The sequence below is a fragment of the Molothrus aeneus genome, chromosome 28 (genome assembly GCF_037042795.1).
Source record: "Molothrus aeneus isolate 106 chromosome 28, BPBGC_Maene_1.0, whole genome shotgun sequence".
Classification (NCBI taxonomy): Eukaryota; Metazoa; Chordata; class Aves; order Passeriformes; family Icteridae; genus Molothrus; species Molothrus aeneus.
The window spans coordinates 5345520-5368736 of NC_089673.1; the positions used below are offsets into that span (position 1 = coordinate 5345520).

At 54.2% G+C, this 23217-nt stretch overlaps 1 protein-coding gene across 1 annotated transcript in view; it reads left to right on the forward strand.

Annotated features, from left to right (window-relative positions):
- The window catches only part of SKAP1 (src kinase associated phosphoprotein 1), a 64373-nt gene extending 41437 nt beyond the window's left edge, over window positions 1-22936 (forward strand). Inside the window, exons 5-13 of the mRNA XM_066566686.1 lie at window positions 3083-3160; window positions 3810-3893; window positions 4221-4345; window positions 4650-4713; window positions 5092-5274; window positions 7079-7135; window positions 7786-7898; window positions 21816-21929; window positions 22568-22936. Of these exons, the coding sequence (XP_066422783.1) occupies window positions 3083-3160; window positions 3810-3893; window positions 4221-4345; window positions 4650-4713; window positions 5092-5274; window positions 7079-7135; window positions 7786-7898; window positions 21816-21914 (803 nt within the window). The 3' untranslated portion in view covers window positions 21915-21929; window positions 22568-22936. The remainder of the gene's footprint in view (window positions 1-3082; window positions 3161-3809; window positions 3894-4220; window positions 4346-4649; window positions 4714-5091; window positions 5275-7078; window positions 7136-7785; window positions 7899-21815; window positions 21930-22567) is intronic.
- Window positions 22937-23217: the final 281 nt, after the last annotated feature.

Here is a 23217-nt window from a genome sequence, read left to right on the forward strand (position 1 = left end):
TTGGGATCCCAGCCCCCCGCTGCTGCTCCCACCGGGGCCGCTCCCTCTCCCGGCTCCAATCCTGAGCTTCTGCTGCTTCCTTGTGGCAAAATCGTGGAATGACACGGCCTTTCCCTGAATTCCTGGCCCGGGACGCGACCCCAAACCCCGGGAGAATCCCTCGGGAGCAGCTCCAGGGTTGGGATCTCCCGGCCCCGGAATCTCGGGAGGGAAATCCTTCAGCCCCGCCCGTCCCTGCGCTGACCTTTGCTGGCTCCTGGAGAATTCCACGTGGGAATTCTGCTGGCCGGCCCTTCCCAGAGGCCGTAAATATTCCCAGGAAGGTGATGGAGGTGCTTGATTTTCTTGGGATACGCTTTTAAAGAGCCGGGATATAACCCCAGGGCCCCGGTGGGAATTCCCGGGATATTTATGGCAGGAAGGTCCTTTCATTCCCTTCCCATTATTCCTGAATTTGAACTCGGGATTAAAGGTGGAATTCCCACTGTGTGACACCTTCAGCTCCCTAAAATCTGGGATTTTCCCTGGGATTGCTGCCCCAGGGAAAATTCCCGGGGTTGGGAATGAGGAAAAGGGGGTGGGTGGGCAGGAGGATCCCACCGGGATTTGGGATTTGCTCCCAAGGCTCAGCTTCCCAAATCCTGTTCATCCATGACTGGGGGAGCTTCATCCCCCTGGGATTGACCCATGAGCAGCTCCTGACCCAGATGGAAAACAGGGATGGGATGGATGAGGGCAGTGAGCAGAGGAAAACGGGAAACCTCTGGAAAACTGGGAATGAGCGGCTCCAGTTTGATCTCCAGGTGCCCCAGATCAGCTTTTCCATGGGGAGATTGGGAATGAATCCCATTCCCTCTCTCCCTCTTCCGCTGCTTCCATCTGGGGCCACGGGGTCCTTGGAGGGGCTCGGGACCCTCTGGAAATCCGGGAATGAGCAGGGAGAGCGGGACCAGTTTGGTCTCCAGGTGTCCCACGTCAGCTTTTCCAAGGGGGAAAATTAGGGAACAGATCCCGGCAGGAGTTGAGGTCACTGCCCCCTCCCTCCTCCTTTGGGGCTGAGAGGTCCTTGGAGGGGCCTGGGACCCTCTGGAAAACCGGGAATGCCGGGGGAAAGCAGCTCTGGGAGTCGGATCTCCAGCTGCCCCACATCAGCTTTTCCAAGGGGAAATCAGGGAACAAATTCCAGCGGGAATGGGGGGGTGGGCTCTCCCTCCCTCCGGAGCCGCGGGGTGAAAGCTGAAAGTTGAAGAGTCCAAAGCCGTCAATCCCGACTTTCAGCCGGCGCTGGGAAAGGGAAATATTTGGATAAGGCGCGATCCGGAGCTGCCGCTGTTTACAAATCCCGGTCCCACATCAAACGCGGCTCCCTTTGGGAAGCGCTTCCCACTCTCCCGGCTCCTTTTGGGAGCTGTCACGGGAATTATTTGATGTTTCCCTCTCTCCTTTGTTTGTTTACGTTCATTAAAGTCGGGGAAAATCCATCAAATCCTTGGCTCCGGTCAGCGCGGAGCGCGCGCGGCCGCAGGTGCGGAGCGGCCGGGGATGATGGAGGATCCATTTATCCCGCGGGGCGTGTGGAGGGAATGACACATTCCCGATAAATCCAACCCCGTTCCCGCCCTTCTGCCTTCCCCCCGGCCCTGATGGATGAGCTCCTTATCGGGAACACGGGAGAAGACGCGGTCGAGCCCCGGCCGCGCTTCCCGGCCGGATGCGGGGGCTGATCCTGGCGTTCCGCGGCGTCCCGGGATGAGCCGGGATTTATGGAAGCTGTTCCCTGGCCCGGCTAAACGTCATCTTGGACAGAATCCCAAAAAATGCTGGATCCCCCCCCCCCTCCCCGGATTTGCCCTGCTGTGGGGAGTTACCCCAAGTTTCTTGCCTCTGGAATTCCCGAATTTGTTGCCTCCGGAATTCCCAAGTTTGCTGCCCTTGGTATTCCTGAGTTTTGCCACGCCTAAAATTCCCAGATTTGTTGCCTCTGGAATTCCCAAGTTTTCCCAGAATTCCAGACTTTTTCCCAAGTTTGCTGCCTGCAGAATTCCCAAGTTTTTCTGCGTACAGCACGAGGCCTCCAAGGCCATTCCCCGGAAAAACGAGGCTTCCAAGGCCTCACCATTCCCAGAAAACGAGGCCTCCAAGGCCATTCCCGGAAAAACGAGGCCTCCAAGGCCATTCCCGGGAAAATGAGGCCGTCGGGCTAACGAGGAATGGTCGGAGCACACCTGAACGCTCCGGTGGAGCCGGAGCAGAAGTCGGGATTTACGGAGTCCCCGCGCGGACAGGAAAGGACGGGAAGTTTATCATGGATTAGGGAATTAATGGGGACGAATTCCCGCCCGCTGATGGATGGGGTGGACGCTCCATTAGGGAATGATTTAGGATTTTCCGGCTCATTGTGGATCAGGGAGGGCTCGGCCGGGCAGGGCCGGGGTTGGAATGTTGGGATTAGGGAAGAATTGGGGAGCAGGGGAGGAACTCCAGGGATTTTCAAGTTAGGGATCCGTATTTTTATATTTCTATATTTTTATATTTCTATATTTCTATATTTCTATATTTTTATATTTTTATATTTTTATATTTTTATATTTTTATATTTTTATATTTTTATATTTTTTATATTTCTATATTTCTATATTTTTATATTTTTATCTCCATGTTTTTCACTTTTATGTGGATTTATCAGGGGATAATTTGGGACGGAAGGGATCCTAAAGCTCGTCCAGGGTCACCGCCCACCATCCCAGGATTCCCAGGTTTTTTGGGATGAGCTGGGAACGGCAGAGCCCTTCCGGGCTCTGGGATGAGATTCCATGGGCAGATCCTCCATGGGAATTGGGTTTTCCGTGTCCATAACCCAACCAGATTCCAGGGAAAAAGGGCAGCTCCAGCCCCATCCCACTGAATCCCAGAATTCCAAGACCCCGTTCCCTATTCCCAATGCTGGGAATATCAGCAGGATTGGGAAAAACTGGGATTTCCACCCCCAACACTGCTTCCCCAAAGGAAGGGGCGGGAAACCTCGGAATGTGGGAATGGGAATGGCGAATTCCAAGGTTTTCCTTTGCTCTGCTCCCTGCAGGCCTGGAGGAGATCCCACGGCCCATCCAGGATTCCGGGAATATTTTGAAGCAAGGATACCTGGAGAAGAGATCCCGAGGTAAAACCTGGAATTCCAGGAGAAGATCCAGGGCTACCACCTGAAAATTTGGGAAAATCCCGAATTTCCAGCCTGAAAAAACCCAGGAAAAGTCAGGAAATCCACGGATTTCCACCGGCAGGAGCTTCCAGGTTTTTCCAACGCCTTGCCTGGCTCATTCCCTTTTCCAGAGCATCCAAATTAAATCCTGGAATTAAATTAAGCCCGGCCCAGGCCTGGAGGGCAAAACTAATGAGGAGAAAAAGCCGGGAAAAGCTCCAGGGATTCGGGATCATGCCACGTTTAATGTGGAGATAAGAGCCGGGCTCGGAATCAGCCTCGGCCTTATCTCCCTTTTCCCGTGAAAGCCACAAATTATTCCCTCCCCTAATGGGATTTTCTCAGGAATTATTGATGGGAAGAGGCAGAAACAGCTCCTGGCTTTTCCCTGAGCTCAGCTCGGAGTTAGGCCTGGCTTAACTCCCGCTAATTTCTGATTGAACAACATTTCCCAGAGATTCAACCCCAAACGCGTTCCCTGGCTGCGTCAAATCCATGAGAAACACATCCCAAAGGAGTAAAATGGAGCCTTTTTCCCTGCTTTTCCTGATTTTTCCTGATTTTTCCCATTTTCCCCCATTTTTTTCCCCGTTTTTTTCCTGTTTTCCAGAGCCCAGCTTCTTCGGCTCCGAGTGGCACAAGCGCTGGTGCGTCCTCACCCAGCGGAATTTCCTCTACTACGCCAGCGAGAAAAGTGAGTGGGGAAAGAATTCCCAGCTTTTGGAATCAAAAAAGTTGGGAATGACCACGGAAAATTGCAATTCCCAGCTCCTGGGAGGGGAAATCCCAGCGGGATTTGGGGTTTTTCCCATTGGAGCAAAGGGGAGTTTCTGGCCATTCCCCCTCCCCGGAGTTTTCCATCCATTCCCCTTTCCCGGATTTTCTGGACATTCCCGTTTCCCGGAATTTTCCAGCCACTCCCCTCGGTTTCCTTCCATGGATGAAACCCCCTCTGAGCCGCATCCAGGGGTGGGGAAAAACGCTGGAAAATCCCAATTTTTGCCCAATTCCCTTTTCCCAGGCAAGCAGCCCAAGGGCTCCTTTCCCATCGAGCGCTACCAGGCCCGCCTGGATCCGCAGCTCCGGAAAGATTCCCGGAAAAAATGCTGCTTCCAGCTGCTCTGTCCCGGAAAACGCTCCTACGAGGTGGGAAACGGCGGGAAAATGGGAATTTCGGGGGGAAAAAATGGAAATTTTTGGGGGGAAAAAGGGAATTTTGGAGGGGAAATGGAAATATCGGGCGAGAAACGGGAATGGGTTTCCATGGATTAGGTTTTCCAGCTTTCCTGGGATATTCTGGCTGTGCTCCGCTCCCACTTGGAGCAGGTGGATAAACCCTGGGAATGGCTTTTCCCGGTGCCCCAGGGCTGGGAATGGCGGATCCCTGTCCCCCTCATCCCAAATCCCAAATCCCAGATCATAATCCCGGGATAACGGATTCTCCTGGCAGTTCACAGCTCCGAGCCCGGCCGAGGCCCAGGATTGGGTGGAGCAGATCCGGTTCCTCCTCAGGGGTGAGTCTGGAGCGGCTCCCGGTTTTTCGGGATCTTTGGGAAGCGTTGTCCCACCTGGATCGGGGCTTTCCATCCACCCACGCCCGGATTTGTGGGGAGTTGCTCCAGATGGAGGCAGAGAGAATTCCAGAAACCCTCCGGAACCTTCTGGAACCCTCCGGAACCCCCCGGCTGTGTCCCTTCAGGATTCATCCCTGAATTTGGGGCTATTTCCTGGGATTTTCCATCTTCCCTTGGGTTTTTCCCGTCTTTCCTTGGGTTTTTCCTTGGGTTTTTCCTTGCCTGTTCTCTGGTGCGGGATTTGAATCTCGATCCCACCCCTCTGGAATCGGGGGAATTCCCACTTTTCCACCCCCTTTTCCCCCTCCCTCCTGGCAGACCTGAGCTCCCTGACCATTCCCTGCGACGAGGATGAGGAGGAGGAGGAGGAGGAGGAGGAGGAGGAGGAAGAGCTCTCCAAGGACCGGGACAGCTCCGATTCCATGAACAATTCCCAAAGCTCCGCCCTGAATCCGGAGGAGCCGGAGCTGGAAGGTGATGACATCTATGAGGTGATGCCAGGTGAGCTCCCAGATTCCCAACTTTTTCTTGGAAAACCGCAAGGAAACCTCGACTGTTCCCACACCGGCGCCGTTCCCGCGTCTCTGCTTTTAACCCACCCAAAATTCCAGGGTTTTATCCCGTTTCTTTATTCCCAGCTTTTGATGGACCTCCCAAATCCAAACCTCGCTTTCCTGGGAATTTCAGATCCCAGGGATTCTGGTGGAGCAGCCCTCAGAGTTTTCATGGATTTTCATGGATTTTCATGGCGTTTCACAGATGTCCATGGCTTCCCATGAATTTCCATGGGTTTCCATGAATTTCCATGGGTTTTAATGGTTTTCCATGGATTTCCATGAATTTCCATGGGTTTTAATGGTTTTCCATGGATTTCCATGGGTTTCCATGAATTTCCATGGATTTCCATAGCTTTTCGTGGATTTCCATGGACTTCCATGGATTTCCATAGGTTTTCATGCATTTCCGTGGACTTCCATGGGTTTTCATGCATTTCCATGGACTTCCATGCCTTTTCATGGATTTCCATGGATTTCCACGGATTAGCCTTCCCAGCTTCCCTGGGATAACCCAACTCCTCATCTTGGGAACTTTTGGGATCTTCCTCCATCCCAAACCCCCCAAAACCCCAGGAAAATCCCCAATCCCACCCTTCTCCCTCCTTTACCTCCTGACCAAAAAAAAACACAGAAAAAAAACCCCAAAAACCCGGGAGACGGGAATAAAAAAAACCGGGAAAAGCCACGGAGAGATAATTTCCTCGGCGTTAATGAAGTTTTACAAAAACAGACGCGGCCGAGGCCAAATAAAATTTCACAGGTGATAAATTTTTCCAATTTCCCGGGAAGGATTCGATGGGAATGTTAAATCAGGAGTGAAGGTGTCCGTTCGGAAGCGCCGAGCGCTGCCGGGGAATTTTATCGACTGGAAAATTGAATCAAATTGCTCCATTAAAAACTCGGCTCCGCAGAGATTCCGGAGCTTCCCGGGATGCGCCGGCGGCTCCGGACCCCCGGGATGAGGATCCCAAAAGTGGGGTGGGAGGGAGAAGTGGAATTTTCCAAAGTTTTCCAGCTTTTCCCTTTTGGATTCCGTCCTGGAGAACCCAAGGGTTGGGTGGGGTGGGGAAGGCCGAGCGAGCTTCACTTCCAGGCCCGATTCCAGGAAAACCCTTGGATCCATCGGATTTGATCCCAGGAAAACCCTTGGATCCATCGGATTTGATCCCAGGAAAAGCCCTGGATGGTGGGGAGGGGCTGCTCTTGTCCCCATGGATCCCATTCCTGGATTTCCCAGCTCCGAATCCTCCAGGAATGTGCCTGGGGATGGGACAAGGAGCAGGCAGGGGTGTCCGTGGGATGGGAAATAGGTTTTCCATGGATGGGGACGGAAATTCGGGATGCTCCACCCAGCTCCGCTCCCTTCCCGTTTTTCCAAGCCTTCCCAGCCCCTCTGGAATCTGCCTTTTCCCGGGATCGTTCCTTCCATCCCTTCCTCCCTAATTCCTCCTTCCTCCCTCGCGTTCCCAGCCGGGAATTTCCCCCTCCGGAATTTCCTTTTCCTCTCTTCCCACGGATTTCTTTTCCCCAAGAATTCAGGGATTTCTCTTTCCCGGTGCCCACAGCAATTTTGGTTTTCCATCAAAATCTCATTCGGTACCTCCTGTCCCCACCATCACTCTGGGAATTTTTTATTCCCAGGATTCTCTCGGAGCCCTGGGCCTGCAGCAGCTGCGACATTCCCGGATTTTCCCTGGTTTTTCCTCTGTTTTCCCTGGATTTTTCCACTGTTTTTTTCCCCTCCCCAGGTGAGGAGCTGGAGCCACCATTCCCAGAGGATCAGGAGGATTTCGGGAGCGAGGAGGGTGAGATCCCAATCCAAACAATCCCCAGGATATGGATGGGGGGAATATTTTGGGATTTCGGCCGCCCTGGAGCATCCTGGGCTGTGGAAAATGTGGAGAACGGGAGAATTCCTGGGATTTGACTCCTCCCCCACTGGTGGAATTCCACCTGGGAAGACTCTTCCCGATGTGAGACATCTCCCAAAATTCCTGGGATAAAGGAGGTGTTGGGGATTTTTTTTTTTTTTTAGTGGGATTTTTATCCCTAAAAAGCCAGGGAGGGATTTTCCCACAGGAATTTTCCCACAGGAATTTTGGGATCCAACCCCCCCGGGATCCCCCCAGATATTCCCAGGATGCTCCCAACACCCTCCTGTCCCTCTGGGGAGCAGGAAAGGGGCTGGGATGAGAATTCCTGGGAAAGGGATTCCTGGGAAACTGGGACCAAACTCTTTGGGGAGCACCAACCCCTCAGCCAGCGAGCCCGTGATGGAATTCCGTGGAATTCCCGACATTTCCCAACCTCAGAATTCAACATTCCCGATGGATTTGGGGGCCTTTCCCACCCCGGAGAAGCTCCAGGAGAACTTTTGGCTCTGGAATCACCTCCGTGATCCCGTTCCTATGAATCCCTCACCAACCTGACCCCTTTTCTCCTCCCTTTTTCCCAGAAAATTCCGGCTGGGATTATTCCAATTACTACCAGGGACTGTGGGATTGCCGCGGGGACAATCCCGACGAGCTCTCCTTCCAACGGGGCGACCTCATCCACATCCTCAGCAAGGTAGGAGACGGAATTTTTGGGGGGAATTTCTGGGAAATTTTTGGGGAAATTTTTGGGAATTTTTTGGGGAAATTTTTTGGGAATTTTTTGGGAATTTGGCTCATTTTCCGTTCTATTTCCCGTTTCCAACGGGGCGGCTTCGTCCACGTCCTCAATGAGATAGGAGTGGGAATTTTTTGGGATTCGGGCTCATTTTCAAGGCCAAAAGGTGCTAAAATCACTCAAAAATTAAGATTAAAAAGTGAATTAATGATGTCAGGAGGGGATTTTATTGGACCTTGCTGGGTTTTCATTGTTTTTTATTGGTTTTTACTGGTTTTTACTGGAATCAGGGCCTATTTGGGCCTTGCTTTGGAGTCAGAGGAGCAGCTCCCCGTCCTGATCCTGCACCCCGCTCTGGAAACCTGCGAATTCCCCATTTTTGGGGATTCCCAATTTGGGGGTTTGGGGAATTGCCCGTGCTGGGGTCCCCCGGGCCGCGTTCATCCGGGGCTGGCGGCGCCGGGATCAGCTCGGGGCCACACCCCGCGATCCCGGCAGGAATTCCGGCGGCTCCAGGGGCGAATCCCTCGCTCAGAACCGACGGAGCCCGGGGGCTTCTCCCCATAAATTCCGGATACGGGAAGAGGAGAGAGAGGCAGCGATGGGAGGAGGAGGAGGAGGAGGAGGAGGAGGAGGAGGAGGAGGAGGAGGAGGGAAAAGGTTGGGAATGTTCACTCAGCTGCGCCTTAATTTCCTTTTCAATCTTGTCCCAATTAATTTCGCGGAATTAATCTCGCGGCGCCCGCTGGCTCCGACCACGGAATAGCGGCTCCTATAAAATCCCATCTGGCGCCCTCCCGGCCCGGCATTCCCGGGAAAACTGGGCACCGGGAGCTGGAATGGGGTCAGGGAATGGTGGAATTGTTGGGGCTGGATCAGGGCCTGATCCCCGATGAGGAAACCGACCCTGCCCCGGTGCTCCTGCGGCACTTCCAGGGAAACCGGGCCCTGTTTGATCCCAGGAACCCCGGGGATGCTGATCCCAAGGGATCCCGGGCCCGTGGATCTGGGAGGTGCAGGGTGACAACCCCAAAGGGGCCAATGCCGCGTTCCCGAAACCCCTGTCAGGAGAACACACCGGGAATTCACTCGGGAAAAGGGAAGAGTCATTCCCATCCCGAATTCCCATCCCGAATTCCCATCCCGAATTCCCATCTCTGGCAGTGCCCAAGGCCAGGCTGGGCTGGGATAGCGGGAGGAGTCTCTGCCCATGGCAGGACTGGGAGTGGGATGGGGTTTGAGCTCCTTCCCACCCACTCGATCCTGGAATTCCATAATCCCAACAAAACCCCATTCCCACATCCAATTCCTGGCCCTGCTCCCCTTTTCCCATCCCAGCGATTCCTCCTCCAGGATTATTGTGGGAATGCGGGATCCGTTCATTCCCTGCATCCCTGCCCTAAACCGGGATCCGTTCATTCCCTGCATCCCTGACTTAAACCGGGATCCGTTCATTCCCTGCATCCCTGCCCGGTAAAACCGGGATCCGTTCATTCCCTCCATCCCTGACCCTAAACTGGGATCCGTTCATTCCCTCCATCCCTGACCCTAAACTGGGATCCGTTCATTCCCTCCATCCCTGACCCTAAACTGGGATCCGTTCATTCCCTGCATCCCTGCTCGGTAAAACCGGGACTCGTTCATTCCCTCCATCCCTGACTTAAACCAGGATCCGTTCATTCCCTGCATCCCTGCCCGGTAAAACCGGGATCCGTTCATTCCCTGCATCCCTGCCCTAAACCGGGATCCGTTCATTCCCTGCATCCCTGCTCGGTAAAACCGGGACCCGTTCATTCCCTGCATCCCTGCCCGGTAAAACCGGGATCCGTTCATTCCCTCCATCCCTGCCCTAAACCGGGATCCGTTCATTCCCTGCATCCCTGCTCGGTAAAACCGGGATCCGTTCATTCCCTCCATCCCTGCCCTAAACCGGGATCCGTTCATTCCCTGCATCCCTGCCCGGTAAAACCGGGATCCGTTCATTCCCTGCATCCCTGCTCGGTAAAACCGGGACCCGTTCATTCCCTGCATCCCTGCCCGGTAAAACCGGGAGAGGGAAGCGCCGGCAGAGAATTCCCGCTCCCGCCCGGCAGCCGAAGGCGCGGGGTGACATCTAGCGGCATTTCCATGGATCCGGGGACGGGAGCGGCCCCGAGCTCCCCGCCCCGCTCCGTCCCCGGAGGCGGCGCGGGATGAGCTCGGTCCGGGCTCAGCTGCGCCCGGTGCCCGCAATGATCCCGCTGGGAACGGCGGCAGCGCCGCGGTGGCGGCAGCTGGAAGGCAGCGGCCACCCCCGGTCACCGCCCGGTCACACCGCGGTCACACCACGGTCACCGTCTGGTAACCCCTTGGTCACCCCCTGGTCACTCCCTGGTCACCCTTTGGTCACCCTCTGGTCACCCTTGGTCACCCCTCGGTCACCCCTCGGTCACCTCTCTGTCACCCCCTTGGTCACCCCTCGATCAACCCTGGTCATCCCTCGGTCACCTCTGGTCACCTCCAGACACCCCCTGGTCACCGGTGATCCCCTGGTCACCCTTGGTCACCCTTTGGTCACCCCTTGGTCAGCCCTTGGTCACCCTTGGTCAGCCCTGGTCACTTCCAGACGCCCCCCAGTGATCCCCTGGTCACCCTTGGTCATCCCCGGTCACCTCTGGTCACCTCTGGTCACACCTTGACCACCCCTGATCACCCCCCAGTCACCTTTGGTCACCTTTGGTCACCTCTGGTCACTCCGGGTCATTCCCAGTCTCCCCCAGGACAGGGATAGGGACAGGGATGGGGATGGGGACAGGGATGGGGACAGGGACAGGGACAGGGACGAGGCTGATCCCAAACTGTGCCCAACCTTCAGGGCCTCACCTGCGCATCCCCAAATCCGCATCCCGAATTTTCCTCATCCTCAGGAATGAATCCTGCGCATTCCTGATCCCAAATCCCGAATTTTCCCCACTCAGGGCCTCACCTGCGCATTCCTGATCCCAAATCCCGAATTTTCCTCATCCTCAGGAATGAATCCCGCGCATTCCTGATCCCAAATCCCGAATTTTCCCCATTCAGGGCCTCACCTGCACATTCCTGATCCCGGATCCCGAATTTTCCCCACTCGGGGCCTCACCTGCGCATTCCTGATCCCAAATCCCGAATTTTCCCCACTCGGGGCCTCACCTGCGCATTCCTGATCCCGGATCCCGAATTTCTCCCCGTCCATCCTCACCTGCCCACCCCCGATCCCCACCCCAGATTTCTCCCTCCGCGGGGATTCCCTCGCCCATTCCGGGATCGGCTCTCCAGGAAAAGCCGGGAGTCCCGGGGTGAGCCCCAGGAATGCGGCGGCAATCGGGGCTGGGATTCCCAGGAATTCCGGGATGTTCCCACATTTCCATAGGAACTGGGAATCCCAAAGGATCCTGGAAAACCGGGAGGGATTTGGGATCAGCGCCTGGGGAATTTCCAGGGGTGAGCCTCGGCTGGGAAAATGAATTAATTTAATAAATGTCATTAATTTATTAATTAATGGAATAAAAGGATTCATTAATAAATAGGGGCATTAATCGATTCTAAATTAATTCTTAATTATTAAATAAAGAGGTGGATTAATGATAAATTAATAAAAAAACAGGGAAGGAAATTACTTGCAAATTAATAAATTATCAGGTAAATTGATGTTAATCAATTAATAAATAATCAGGTAAACTAATGTTAATTAATTAATAAAAATAGAGAAATAAATTGATCATAAATTAATAAATGAACATGTAAACAAACAGGTAAATTAATGTTAATTAATGAATAAACAGCTATTTAAATCCATTATAAATTAATACATAAAGAGGTAAACAAACAGATAAATAAATGTTAATTAATTCATTATCAATTACTGAACAAACAGGTAAATAAACAGGTACAAGAACCCACTAATTATTAATTCATTATAAATTAGCAAATAAACACGAAAACAAAGAGGTAAATGAATTTTAATTCATTATCAATTACTAAACAAACAGGTAAACAAAGAGGGAAATTCGTGTTCATCAATAATAGAAAAATTAAGAATAATAAATAATGAATAATAAATAAAATTTAAAAGTAATAAAATTACAATTAAAACAGTGATAAATAGTAATTTAATTTAATAAATGGTAGAATTAATAAATACACAGGAAAATAAACCGGATTCCTGGGTCCTCGCATTGAACTGGGATTTTTCTCCGGGATTTGTTCCGGGGCTGAGCAGAAATTCGGGGTTTGGGGCTGGGGGAGGCTCCGGGGGCTCTTCCTGGCCCAGAAATTCCCGGATTTTCCTGGATCCTGGGAATTCCATTCACTCCTGGATGTGCTCCACAGAATGGGAGATTTTCCATTGCTTTTCTATTTTCGATTTTACAGTTTATATTTAATACTTTGTAGTTTGCATTTTATAATTCCCACTAAATATTTTTAAATCGAAATTTTCAATTTTTTTTAGTTTTTGATTTTTTACATTTTACATTTTGCATTTTGCATTTTGCATTTTACATTTTTTTTTTTTTACTTTTATATTTACATTTTACATTTTCATTTTTATATTTTACATTTTTAAAATATTTTTTATTTTTTATGTTTTATAGCTTATATTTTCTTTTCAAATATTTTTATATTTTATACTTTATATGTTACATTTTATATGTTATATTTTACTCTTTTCTTACATTTTATATATATTTTTCATATTTTACATTTTCCGTTTTATACTTTATACTTTTTATATTTTAAAAATTTTTAAATTTCAGATATTATATTGTAATTTTTACACTTTCTGTTTCCTGTTTTCTATTTTGCATTCTCCGTTCCGCCTCCATTCCGTTCCGTCCGCACCCACCCCTGCCGGCAGATTCGGGAATTTTTCCATGGAAAACCACGGGAGAAACGCAGAAACTGCGGGGGGAAAAAACAATCCCAGAACATCCCAGAAATCCCAGAACAACATCCCAGAACATCCCAGGGCTCCTTTTCCCGGGGCTGGCCCCAAATCCCGGCGGGAATTCTGCGCATTCCCGACATCCCCGGGCTCCTGTTCCCTCTGGAATCCGTGGAATTCCCGGAATTCCCGAGCCCTTCCCGCAGATCCCAAACAAATCCCGAGTTTAAAACGATCCCACAAAAAAAAAAAAAAAAAAAAAAAAAAAACAAACCAAAAAACCCAAAACAAACCAAAAAAGGAGTGGTGGGAAATCCGGGATGGGGGGGAGCCTGGATTTGGGGGGAAAATGGGAATTTCCCAGCTCCAAATCCCCCTGATCCCGCTGGCTCTGCCCTTTTATTCCCGAGTTTTTAAAAATTCCCTTTTCCAACTGAAAAGGAGGGAAAATCCCGGTTTTATGGAAGGGGAAAAGGGAATTCGGGATCCCTAAAATGGCTGGAATTCCTGGGAATTGCCCCCAGTAAATGCGGGATTGAACGAAAGCCCCGGGAATTGATCCCGAGGGATTCCGGGAGCAGGGAATTCAGGGATGGGGGGCAAGGATGAGATTCCCAAATGAGATTCCCAGTTCTCCCAGTTCTCCCATTCCCAGCTCTCCCCGTTCCCCCATTCCCAGCTCTCCCAGTTCCCCCATTCCCAGCTCTCCCAGTTCTCCCATTCCCAGTTCCCCCATTCCCAGTTCCCCATTCCCAGTTCTCCCAGTTCTCCCAGTTCCGCCATTCCCAGTTCTCCCAGTTCTCCCATTCCCAGTTCTCCCAGTTCTCCCATTCCCAGTTCTCCCAGCTCTCCCCATTCCCAGTTCTCCCAGTTCCGCCATTCCCAGTTCTCCCAGTTTCCCCATTCCCAGTTCTCCCATCTCTCCCCATTCCCAGTTCTCCCAGTTCCCCCATTCCCAGTTCTCCCAGTTCCGCCATTCCCAGCTCTCCCATCTCTCCCCATTCCCAGTTCTCCCAGTTTCCCCATTCCCAGTTCTCCCAGTTTCCCCATTCCCAGTTCTCCCAGCTCTCCCCATTCCCAGTTCCCCCATTCCCAGTTCTCCCAGTTCTCCCAGTTCCCCATTCCCAGTTCTCCCAGTTCCCCCATTCCCAGTTCTCCCAGTTCTCCCAGTCCAGGCCCCTCTCCCAGCTCCGTCCCCAGGGTCCCTCCCCTTTTCCCCACATCCCAAAATTCCCAATCCCAGGGGATTTGGGATCACCAAATAACCGGGATCGGGAATTCTGCTGGAAAAGGAAGCGGTTGGGATTGGGATCGGGATTGGGATCGGGATTGGGATCGGGATCGGGATTGGGATTGGGATCGGGATCGGGATCGGGATCGGGATTGGGATTGGGACTGGGACTGGGTTGAAAATCCAGGAAGAAAAGGGGCGGTTCTGCCAATTCCCCCTAAAGCTGCGACGTGTCCGTGTCCCCTTTCCCAATCGCCCTCCCCGCCTTGTCCCCAAATCCCCTTTCCCTGCCCCAAATCCAGGGAATCTCGGGGAACAATCCCGATGACTCTTGGAGGGGGAAGCGACCCCGGGGTTTTGTCTGGAAAGCGATTTTTGATGGGATTTTAATGGGATTTTAATGGGATTTTAATGGGATTTCTGATCGGATTTTTTTAAATGCGATTTTTTACTCTGATTTTCGAATCGCATTTTGGATCTGATTTTTGATCGGGTTTTGGATCCGATTTTGTTTCGGACCCATCCCGGAACCGGCGCTTGCTGCTCCCAGATCCGCACCCCGCTGCCTTCCCCGGGGATTTGGGATTTGGGGTTCGGGGTGGGTGGAACGGCCCCAAACCCGCCCGCGGCGGCTCCGACTCCTCCGCCCGCTCCTCTGCATCGAGGCGCGGCTTCAAAGCCGAAAAAGCCGAAAATCATCGGCCTCGGAGCGAATTCCGGAGCCGGAGCGTGCGATAAACCAAATAAAAATCGCTCCCGCTTTTTTATTTCATTTCATTTCATTTTTTCCCCCCTTTTTTTTCCCCTTCCCGCTGGGATAGGCGGGAAAGGTTCATTTTTATTTTTTATTTTTTTTTCCCCCTCTCTCCCTCACAACTCTGCCATTAACTCGAGCCGGGAAGTTTTTCCCCGTGAAAAACGGCCAATTTCGGTGTTGTTCTCCCCGCTCGGCAGCGGCGTTATTAAAATGCTAATTTAAGGGTGGAAGGAGAAAAAAAAAAAAAGAAAAAAAAAAAAAAAAAAGAAAAAAACCCCCAAAAAGCTGAGCTCAATATCTGGCGGTGCCGCAGCCTAATTGCAGCCCATAATGAGCTCTGGAAACGCGAGTGCCCCCGACACACGGAGAGCATCAACAGCCGCCGACACCTCATTAGCGCCCGCCTTCATTAATTCTGCCGACCCCGCGCTGACCCCGCCGGGGGCCGCGGGGCGCAGGTGGAGCCGCGGGAGCGGCCCCGGGGGCAGCGGCGGCGGCGGGGCCGCTCCGGTTGCCGCGGCAACGCCGGGGATGCGGCAGAGCCCGAGCGCTGCCCCGGCCGCGCTGCGGAGCCCCGGGCCCGGCGCCGGCACCGCCGGAGAGCGGGGAGCGCCCGTGCTGGGGGCTCGAGGCCGGTTATGGGGGGCTTGGACCCGGTTATGGGGGGCTGCACACCGGTTATGGGGGGCTGCACACCGGTTATGGGGGGCTTGGACCCGGTTATGGGGGGCTCGAACCCGGTTATGGGGGGCTGCACACCGGTTATGGGGGGCTGCACACCGGTTATGGGGGGCTTGGACCCGGTTATGGGGGGCTCGAACCCGGTTATGGGGTGTTTGAACCCGGTTATGGGGGGCTGCACACCGGTTATGGGGGGCTTGGACCCGGTTATGGGGGCTTGGACCCGGTTATGGGGGGCTGCACACCGGTTATGGGGGGCTGCACAGCGGTTATGGGGGGCTGCACACCGGTTATGGGGGGCTGCACAGCGGTTATGGGGGCTTGGACCCGGTTATGGGGGGCTGCACACCGGTTATGGGGTGTTTGAACCCGGTTATGGGGGGCTGCACAGCGGTTATGGGGGGCTGCACACCGGTTATGGGGGGCTCGAACCCGGTTATGGGGTGTTTGAACCCGGTTATGGGGGGCTGCACACCGGTTATGGGGGGCTTGGACCCGGTTATGGGGGGCTGCACACCGGTTATGGGGGGCTCGAACCCGGTTATGGGGGGCTTGGACCCGGTTATGGGGTGTTCGAACCCGATTATGGAGGCTGCACACCGGTTATGGGGGGCTGCACACCGTTCTGGGGTGATTGAACCCGATTCTGGGGGGCTTCACCCCGATTCCGGCATGTTTCACCCCAATTCCGGCACATTTCACCCCGATCCCGGCGCATTTCACTCCAATTCCGGCATGTTTCACCCCAACTCTGGCGCATTTCACCCCGATCCCGGCGCATTTCACCCCGATCCCGGCGCGTTTCACCCCAATTCCGGCACGTTTCCCCCCAGTTCCGGCACGTTTCACCCCAATTCCGGCGCATTTCACCCCAATTCCGGCGCATTTCACCCCGATTCCGGCACGTTTCACCCCAGTTCCGGCACGTTTCCCCCCAATTCTGGCACATTTCACCCCGATCCCGGTCCATTTCCCCCCAATTCCGGCGCATTTCACCCCAATTCCGGCACGTTTCACCCCAATTCCGGCACGTTTCACCCCAATTCCGGCGCATTTCACCCCAATTCCGGCACGTTTCACCCCAATTCCGGCACGTTTCCCCCCAGTTCCGGCACATTTCACCCCGATCCCGGCGCATTTCACTCCAATTCCGGCACATTTCCCCCCAATTCTGGCACATTTCACCCCGATCCCGGCGCGTTTCACCCCAATTCCGGCACGTTTCCCCCCAGTTCCGGCACATTTCACCCCGATCCCGGCGCATTTCACCCCAATTCCGGCACATTTCACCCCGATCCCGGCGCGTTTCACCCCCGTTCCTGCAATCCCTGAAACTCCAAACCCCCGAGTTCTCCTGGAGATGCGAACCCTCGATTCTGGCACATTCCCCCCCCCCCCCCCATTTCTGGTGTATTTCTCCCCAGTTCCTGCACCCCTGAAACTCCAAATCCCCGAGTTCATCCCCCAGGTAATCGTGGAGATGTGAACCCCCCAATTCCTGCGCTTTTCCCCCAATTCCTGCGCTTTTCCCCCAATCCCTGCATTCCTGAACCTCCAAATCCCTTGGGTCCCGCCTATCCCCTTGCTCTCTGCTCATCCCTGCACCCCCAAACCCTCCCTGTACCCCCAAATCCTCCCGGGCACCGAATGCTTCAGGGTCCTGAGCGTCCCTGCAGTTCCTGCACCCCCGAACCCCCGAACCCGACATTCCTGCACCCCCGGGATCCTCCTGGACCCCCAAAATTCCTGAATCCCGAGCGTTCCCCAATCCCCGCAGCCCCAAATCCTCTCTGCACCCCCCGGATTCCCCTCGACCCCAAAATTCCTGAATCCTGAGCACCCCTCCAACCCCTGCACCCCCGAACCCCCGAACCCGACATTCCTGCACCCCCGGGATCCTCCTGGACCCCCAAAATTCCTGAATCCCGAGCATCCCTCAATCCCTGCACCCCCGAACCCGACATTTCTGCACCCCTGGATCCCCCTGAACCCCAAAAACTCCTGAATCCCGAGCATCCCTCAATCCCTGCTCATCCCCGCACCCCTGGATCCCCCTGAACCCCAAAAACTCCTGAACCTCGAGCATCCCCCCCATCCCCGCACCCCCGGAACCCCCAAACCCAAACATCCCTGCGCCCCCAAACCCTCCCAGCCACTCCCTGCAGATTTTTATTTCGATTTTTTTCCTTTTCCCCGGGAGTCGCGGCGGAACCGCGGCCCTGCCCTGGCCGTGCCCTCGCCGCGCCCCCCGTTCCGCCGTGCACTCCAGATGAACCGGCGGCGGCGGCGGCGGCGGCAATGGCCCTTGAAGCGCGCGGGGGAGGTGATTTAGGAGCGCATTAGCGGCGATGCGGAGCTGCGGCGGCGCCTCTCGGGGCGGCAGCGCGCGGCGCAGATGGGCCCGGCAGGTGAAGCGAGCGCGGCGCGGCGGCGACGAGCGGGAACGAGCGGGAACGAGCGGGAACGAGCGGCGACGAGCGGGAACGAGCGGGAACGAGCGGGAACGAGCGGCAACGAGCGGGAACGAGCGGGAACGAGCGGGAACGAGCGGGAACGAGCGGGAACGAGCGGCGACGAGCGGGAACGAGCGGGAACGAGCGGCGACGAGCGGCGACGAGCGGGAACGAGCGGCAACGAGCGGGAACGAGCGGGAACGAGCGGGAACGAGCGGGAACGAGCGGGAACGAGCGGCAACGAGCGGCGACGAGCGGCGACGAGCGGGAACGAGCGGGAACGAGCGGCAACGAGCGGGAACGAGCGGGAACGAGCGGGGACGAGCGGCGACGAGCGGGAACGAGCGGCAACGAGCGGCGACGAGCGGCGACGAGCGGGAACGAGCGGGAACGAGCGGCAACGAGCGGCGACGAGCGGGAACGAGCGGGAACGAGCGGGAACGAGCGGCGCCGCGCTCGCCGGGCCTCGGCCGGGAACCGGGACGGAGCCGGGCCCGGTGTCACCCCCGTGTCACCCCGGTGTCACCCTGATGTCACCCCAGTGTCGCCTCAGTGTCACCCCAGGGTCACCCCAGGGTCACCCCGGTGTCACCCCCGTGTCACCCTGTTGTCACCCTACCCTGTTGTCACCACAGTGTCACCCCGGTGTCATCCCAGTGTCACCACAGTGTCACCCCTGTATCACCCCGGTGTCACCCCAGTGTCACCCCGGGGTCCCTCGGGCAGGGTGGGGTAAATGCTGGGGCTGTGATTTGGTGTTTTTATGGGGAATGGTCAGTTGGACAAATCCTGGATCTTTGGGACATGTGGGCTCTGGCGGGTTGGGATGGGACATGGAGACCCCAATGGGATGGGACAGATCCCAATGGGATGGGACACGTGGACCCCGTTGGGATCTGACGGATCCTGTTGGGATGGGACACGTGGACCCCGTTGGGATCTGACGGATCCTGTTGGGATGGGACACGTGGATCCTGGTGGGATCTGACGGATCCTGTTGGGACGGACACCTGGACCCCGTTGGGATGGGACCGGTCTCGGTGGGATGGGATTCCCCGTTTCCTGGGGATTCCTGGGATGGGGAGGACAGAGTCGGGCTGACCTCAAATCCCATTCCCAGCCACCCCAAATCCAATTCCCAGGAATTCCAGCGACCCCGAATCCACTCCCAGCTTCGCAATGGCGCCAGATTCCCAATTTCCCGATTCCCGCGGATTCCCGGGAATGGGGAGGACGCTGCTCCACTTCCCAGCTGTTCCCAGTGCTCCCAGTGTCCCCCACACCACTCCCGGCATCCCTTTTCCCACTCATCCGCTCCTTTCCAATCCTTCCCATGAAACCCCCCAAATTCCCATAAAATCCCCCCAAATTCCCATGAAACCCCCCCAAAATTCCCATAAAAAGCCCCCAAAATTCCCATAAAACCCCCCAAAATTCCCATAAAACTCCCCCAAATTCCCATAAAACCCCAACCAAAATTCCCATAAAAAAACCCCCCAAAATTCCCATAAAACTCCCCAAAATTCCCATAAAACCCCCCAAAATTCCCCCCCCGCCCAGCGCAGCAGAGCCTTCATTAAGCCCTAATTAACCAAACTCCAGCAAAACCCCACCACCATCATCATCCTCCTGCTCCCCCCAAACCCGGAATTCCAGCGGGCCGGGCAGGAGCGGAGCAGGGTTCAGGCGCCTCCTCCGCCGAGCCGGGGCTCGGCGTTAATGATTTAATAAAAATTAGCATAATTAACGAACATCTGCGCCAGGCGGCGCGGGGCAATTTGGCAGCGCCAGCCGAGGAGCGAGCGCCGCTGCCGCCGCTTTTTAATGCGCTTTTAATTCCTCCTGCGCCGCGCGGGGGAAATCGCAGCTGGGCTGGCGCGGTCGGGGCCGCGCGCCCCCGAAATCCCGGGATTGGGGAAATTGGGGCTGGATTTGGGCCCAGGCTGAGCCCGAGGTCCGGCAGGGAAGGAATCGGGTGTTAAAATCGGGATTGGGATTGCGGAACGGCCCAGCCTGTGGGGTTGGGGGATAAATTCGGACTTTAGGGATAAATTTGGGGGTTTTTCCATCCCCTCGGATGCTGGAAAATCCCGGGATTTCAGGAAATTCGGGCTGGATTTGGGCCCAGGTTTACCCTGAGATCCGGCAGGGAAGGAATCAGGTGGTTTTAAAATAGGGATTGGGATTGCGGAACGGCCCAGCCTGCGGGGTTTGGGGATAAATTCGGGGTTTGGAGATAAATTCGGGGTTTTTTCCATCCCCTTGGATGCTGGAAAATCCCGGGATTTAGGGAAATTTGGGCTGGATTTAGGCCCAGGCTGAGCCCGAGATTCAGCAGAGAAGGAATCGGGTTTTAAAATCAGGATTGGGATTGCAGAACGGCCCAGCCTGCGGGGTTTGGGGATAAATTCGGACTTTAGGGATAAATTCGGATTTTAGGGATAAATTCGGATTTTAGGGATGAATTCGGGGTTTTTTCCATCCCCTCGGATGCTGGAAAATCCCAGGATTTTGGGAAATTTGGGCTGGATTTGGGCCCAGGCTTAGCCCGAGATCCAACAGGGAAGGAATCGGGTTTTTAAATCGGGTTTGGGATTGCGGAACGGCCCAGCCTGCGGGGTTTGGGGATAATTTTGGATTTTAGGGATAAATTCGGGTTTTAGGGATAAATTTGGGGTTTTTTCCATCCCCTCGGATGCTGGAAAATCCCGGGATTTAGGCCCAGGTTTGTCCTGAGATTTATACCGAGATTCAGCAGAGAAGGATTAAAATTGGTTCAATATTGGTAAAAACTGGTTTAAAATTGGTTAAAATTGGTTAAAATTGGTTTAAAATTGGTTAAAATTGGTTAAAATTGGTTAAAATTGGTAAAAACTGGTTTACAATTAGGACTGTTTTGAACCTGGGACTGCGGAGCGGCTGAGACACAGCTCAGTCTGCTTTAGGGGCTGTCGGGATAAATTTCGATTTTAGGATTAAATTTGGGGTTTTTTACCCCTCCTGGCGCAAACCCCAAACCATGACCCAGGGGATTTGGGGTAGTTTTGTGGGATTTGGGGTATTTTTGTGGCGTTTAGGACATTTTTGCAGGATTTGGGGTATTTCTGTGGGATCTGGAGGTTTTTTTGTAGGATTTGGGGGGTTTTTTGTGGGATTTTGATAATTTTTGGTAGGATTTGGGGTATTTCTGTGGGATTTGGAGTATTTCTTGTAGGATTTGGGGTTTTTTTTTTGTGGGAGGTTTTTTGTGGGATTTGGAGTATTTTTTGGTGGGATTTGGGGTATTTCTGTGGGATTTGGGGGGGTTTTTTGTGGGATTTGGGTTTTTTTTTTGTGGGATTTGGGGGGTATTTCTGTGGGATATTAATAATTTTTTTGTGGGATTTGGGGTATTTCTGTGGGATCTGGAGTATTTTTTTGTGGGATTTGGGGGGTTTTTTGTGGGATTTTGATAATTTTTTGGTGGGATTTGGGTATTTCTGTGGGATTTGGAGTATTTTTGGTAGGATTTGGGGGTTTTTTTTGTGGGAGGTTTTTTGTGGGATTTGGAGTATTTTTTGTAGGATTTGGGGGGTATTTCGGTGGGATTTGGGGGGTTTTTTTGTGGGATTTTGATAATTTTTTGGTGGGATTTGGGGTATTTCTGTGGGATTTGGGGTATTTTTTGTGGGATTTGGGGGTTTTTTTTGTGGGATTTGGGTTTTTTTTTTGGTGGGATTTGGGGTATTTTTTGTAGGATTTGGGGGGTATTTCGGTGGGATTTGGGGGTTTTTTTGGTGGGATTTGGGGTATTTCTGTGGGATTTGGGGTCAGAGCCCAAAGGAAGGGCCTGACCCCGGTGCCGGCCCCACAGGAGTACCCCGGGCACGGGTGGTGGGTGGGGGAGCTCGGCCGGGACATCGGGATCGTCCCGAGGGAATTCCTGGCGCCCGCCTTCGACCTGGAGCCGTGACCGGGACCGGGACAGGTGAGGGTGCGGGGTCACCTGCGGGGTCAGGGGTCAGCCCTGGGGTCAGGTTTGGGGTTTGGGGTCAGGTTTGGGGTTTGGGATTTGGGGAGTGGGGTTGGGGGTTCAGGATTTGGGGTTTGGGGCCAGGTTTGGGATTCAGGGTTTGGGGTCAGGTTTGGGATTTGGGGTCAGGGGTCAGGATTGGGGTGAGGGTTCAGGTTTTGGGTTTGAGATTTGCGGAATGGGGTTGGGGGTTCAGGATTCGGGGTCTGGGGTCAGGTTTGGGGTTTGGGGTCATGTTTTGGGGTTTGGGATTTGGGGAGTGGGGTTGGGGGTTCAGGATTTGGGGTTTGGGGTCAGGTTTGGGGTGCAGGGTTTGGGGCCATGGTTGGGATTTGGGGTCTGGGGTCAGGTTTGGGATTTGGGGTTTGGGATCAGGTTTGGGATTTGGGGTCTGGGGTCGGGTTTGGGGTGCGTGGTTTGGGGTTGGGTGTTCAGAGTCAGGTTTTGTGTTTGCGGTCAGGTTTGGGGTTTGGGATGCGGGTTTGGGGTTTGGGGTTTGGGCTGCAGGGTTTGGTATTTGGGTTTGGGGTCCCGGATCCATGCCCGGGTGTCCGTGGTGTCCTCGTCTCCATCCCCCCTTTTCCCTGGAACAGGTGGGGCCGGGAACGGCGGCGTGGGGACAACGCCAGCGCAGCCCACGGCATTCCCTGGGCCCCAAATATCCCACAAATCCCACAAATCCCACAAATCCCACGGGATTCCCGCAGCGGAGCCACCCACAGAGGACCCAGCGCTGGCATCGAGCAGAATTATCCCAAAAATCCCTCCTGGAGCCGTTCCGTGGGGAAACTGAGGCACGCATCCCGGCGTTCCCAAAAATCCCAAATCCCCTGGAGATCTCCCGCTCCCGTTATCCCACTTTTCCTGGGTCAATCCCAAATGCCCTGGAGATCCCAAACCCAGGTGTTCCCCTATCCCAAACCCAGGTGTTTCCCCTCAATAAATCCCTTTTTCCTCTCCAATGGCCCCTTTGCAGTGAGGGTGAATCCAGTGCCTCCTCCTCCTGCTTTTCCTGGTTTTTTCCTGGTTTTTCCTGCTTTTCCTGGTCTCCCTCCCCTCCCTCACAGATGGTGGCCGGGCCCTGCCGGCCCCAATCCCTCCGGAATTCCCAAACGGGGCTCGGATCCCTCTGGAATTCGGCTCCGATCCCTCTGGAGCCGATCCCTGGGTTCGGAGCGGATCCCTGGGTTCGGAGCGGATCCATAGGATCTGGGTGGATCCCTGGATTCCGATCCCATCCCGG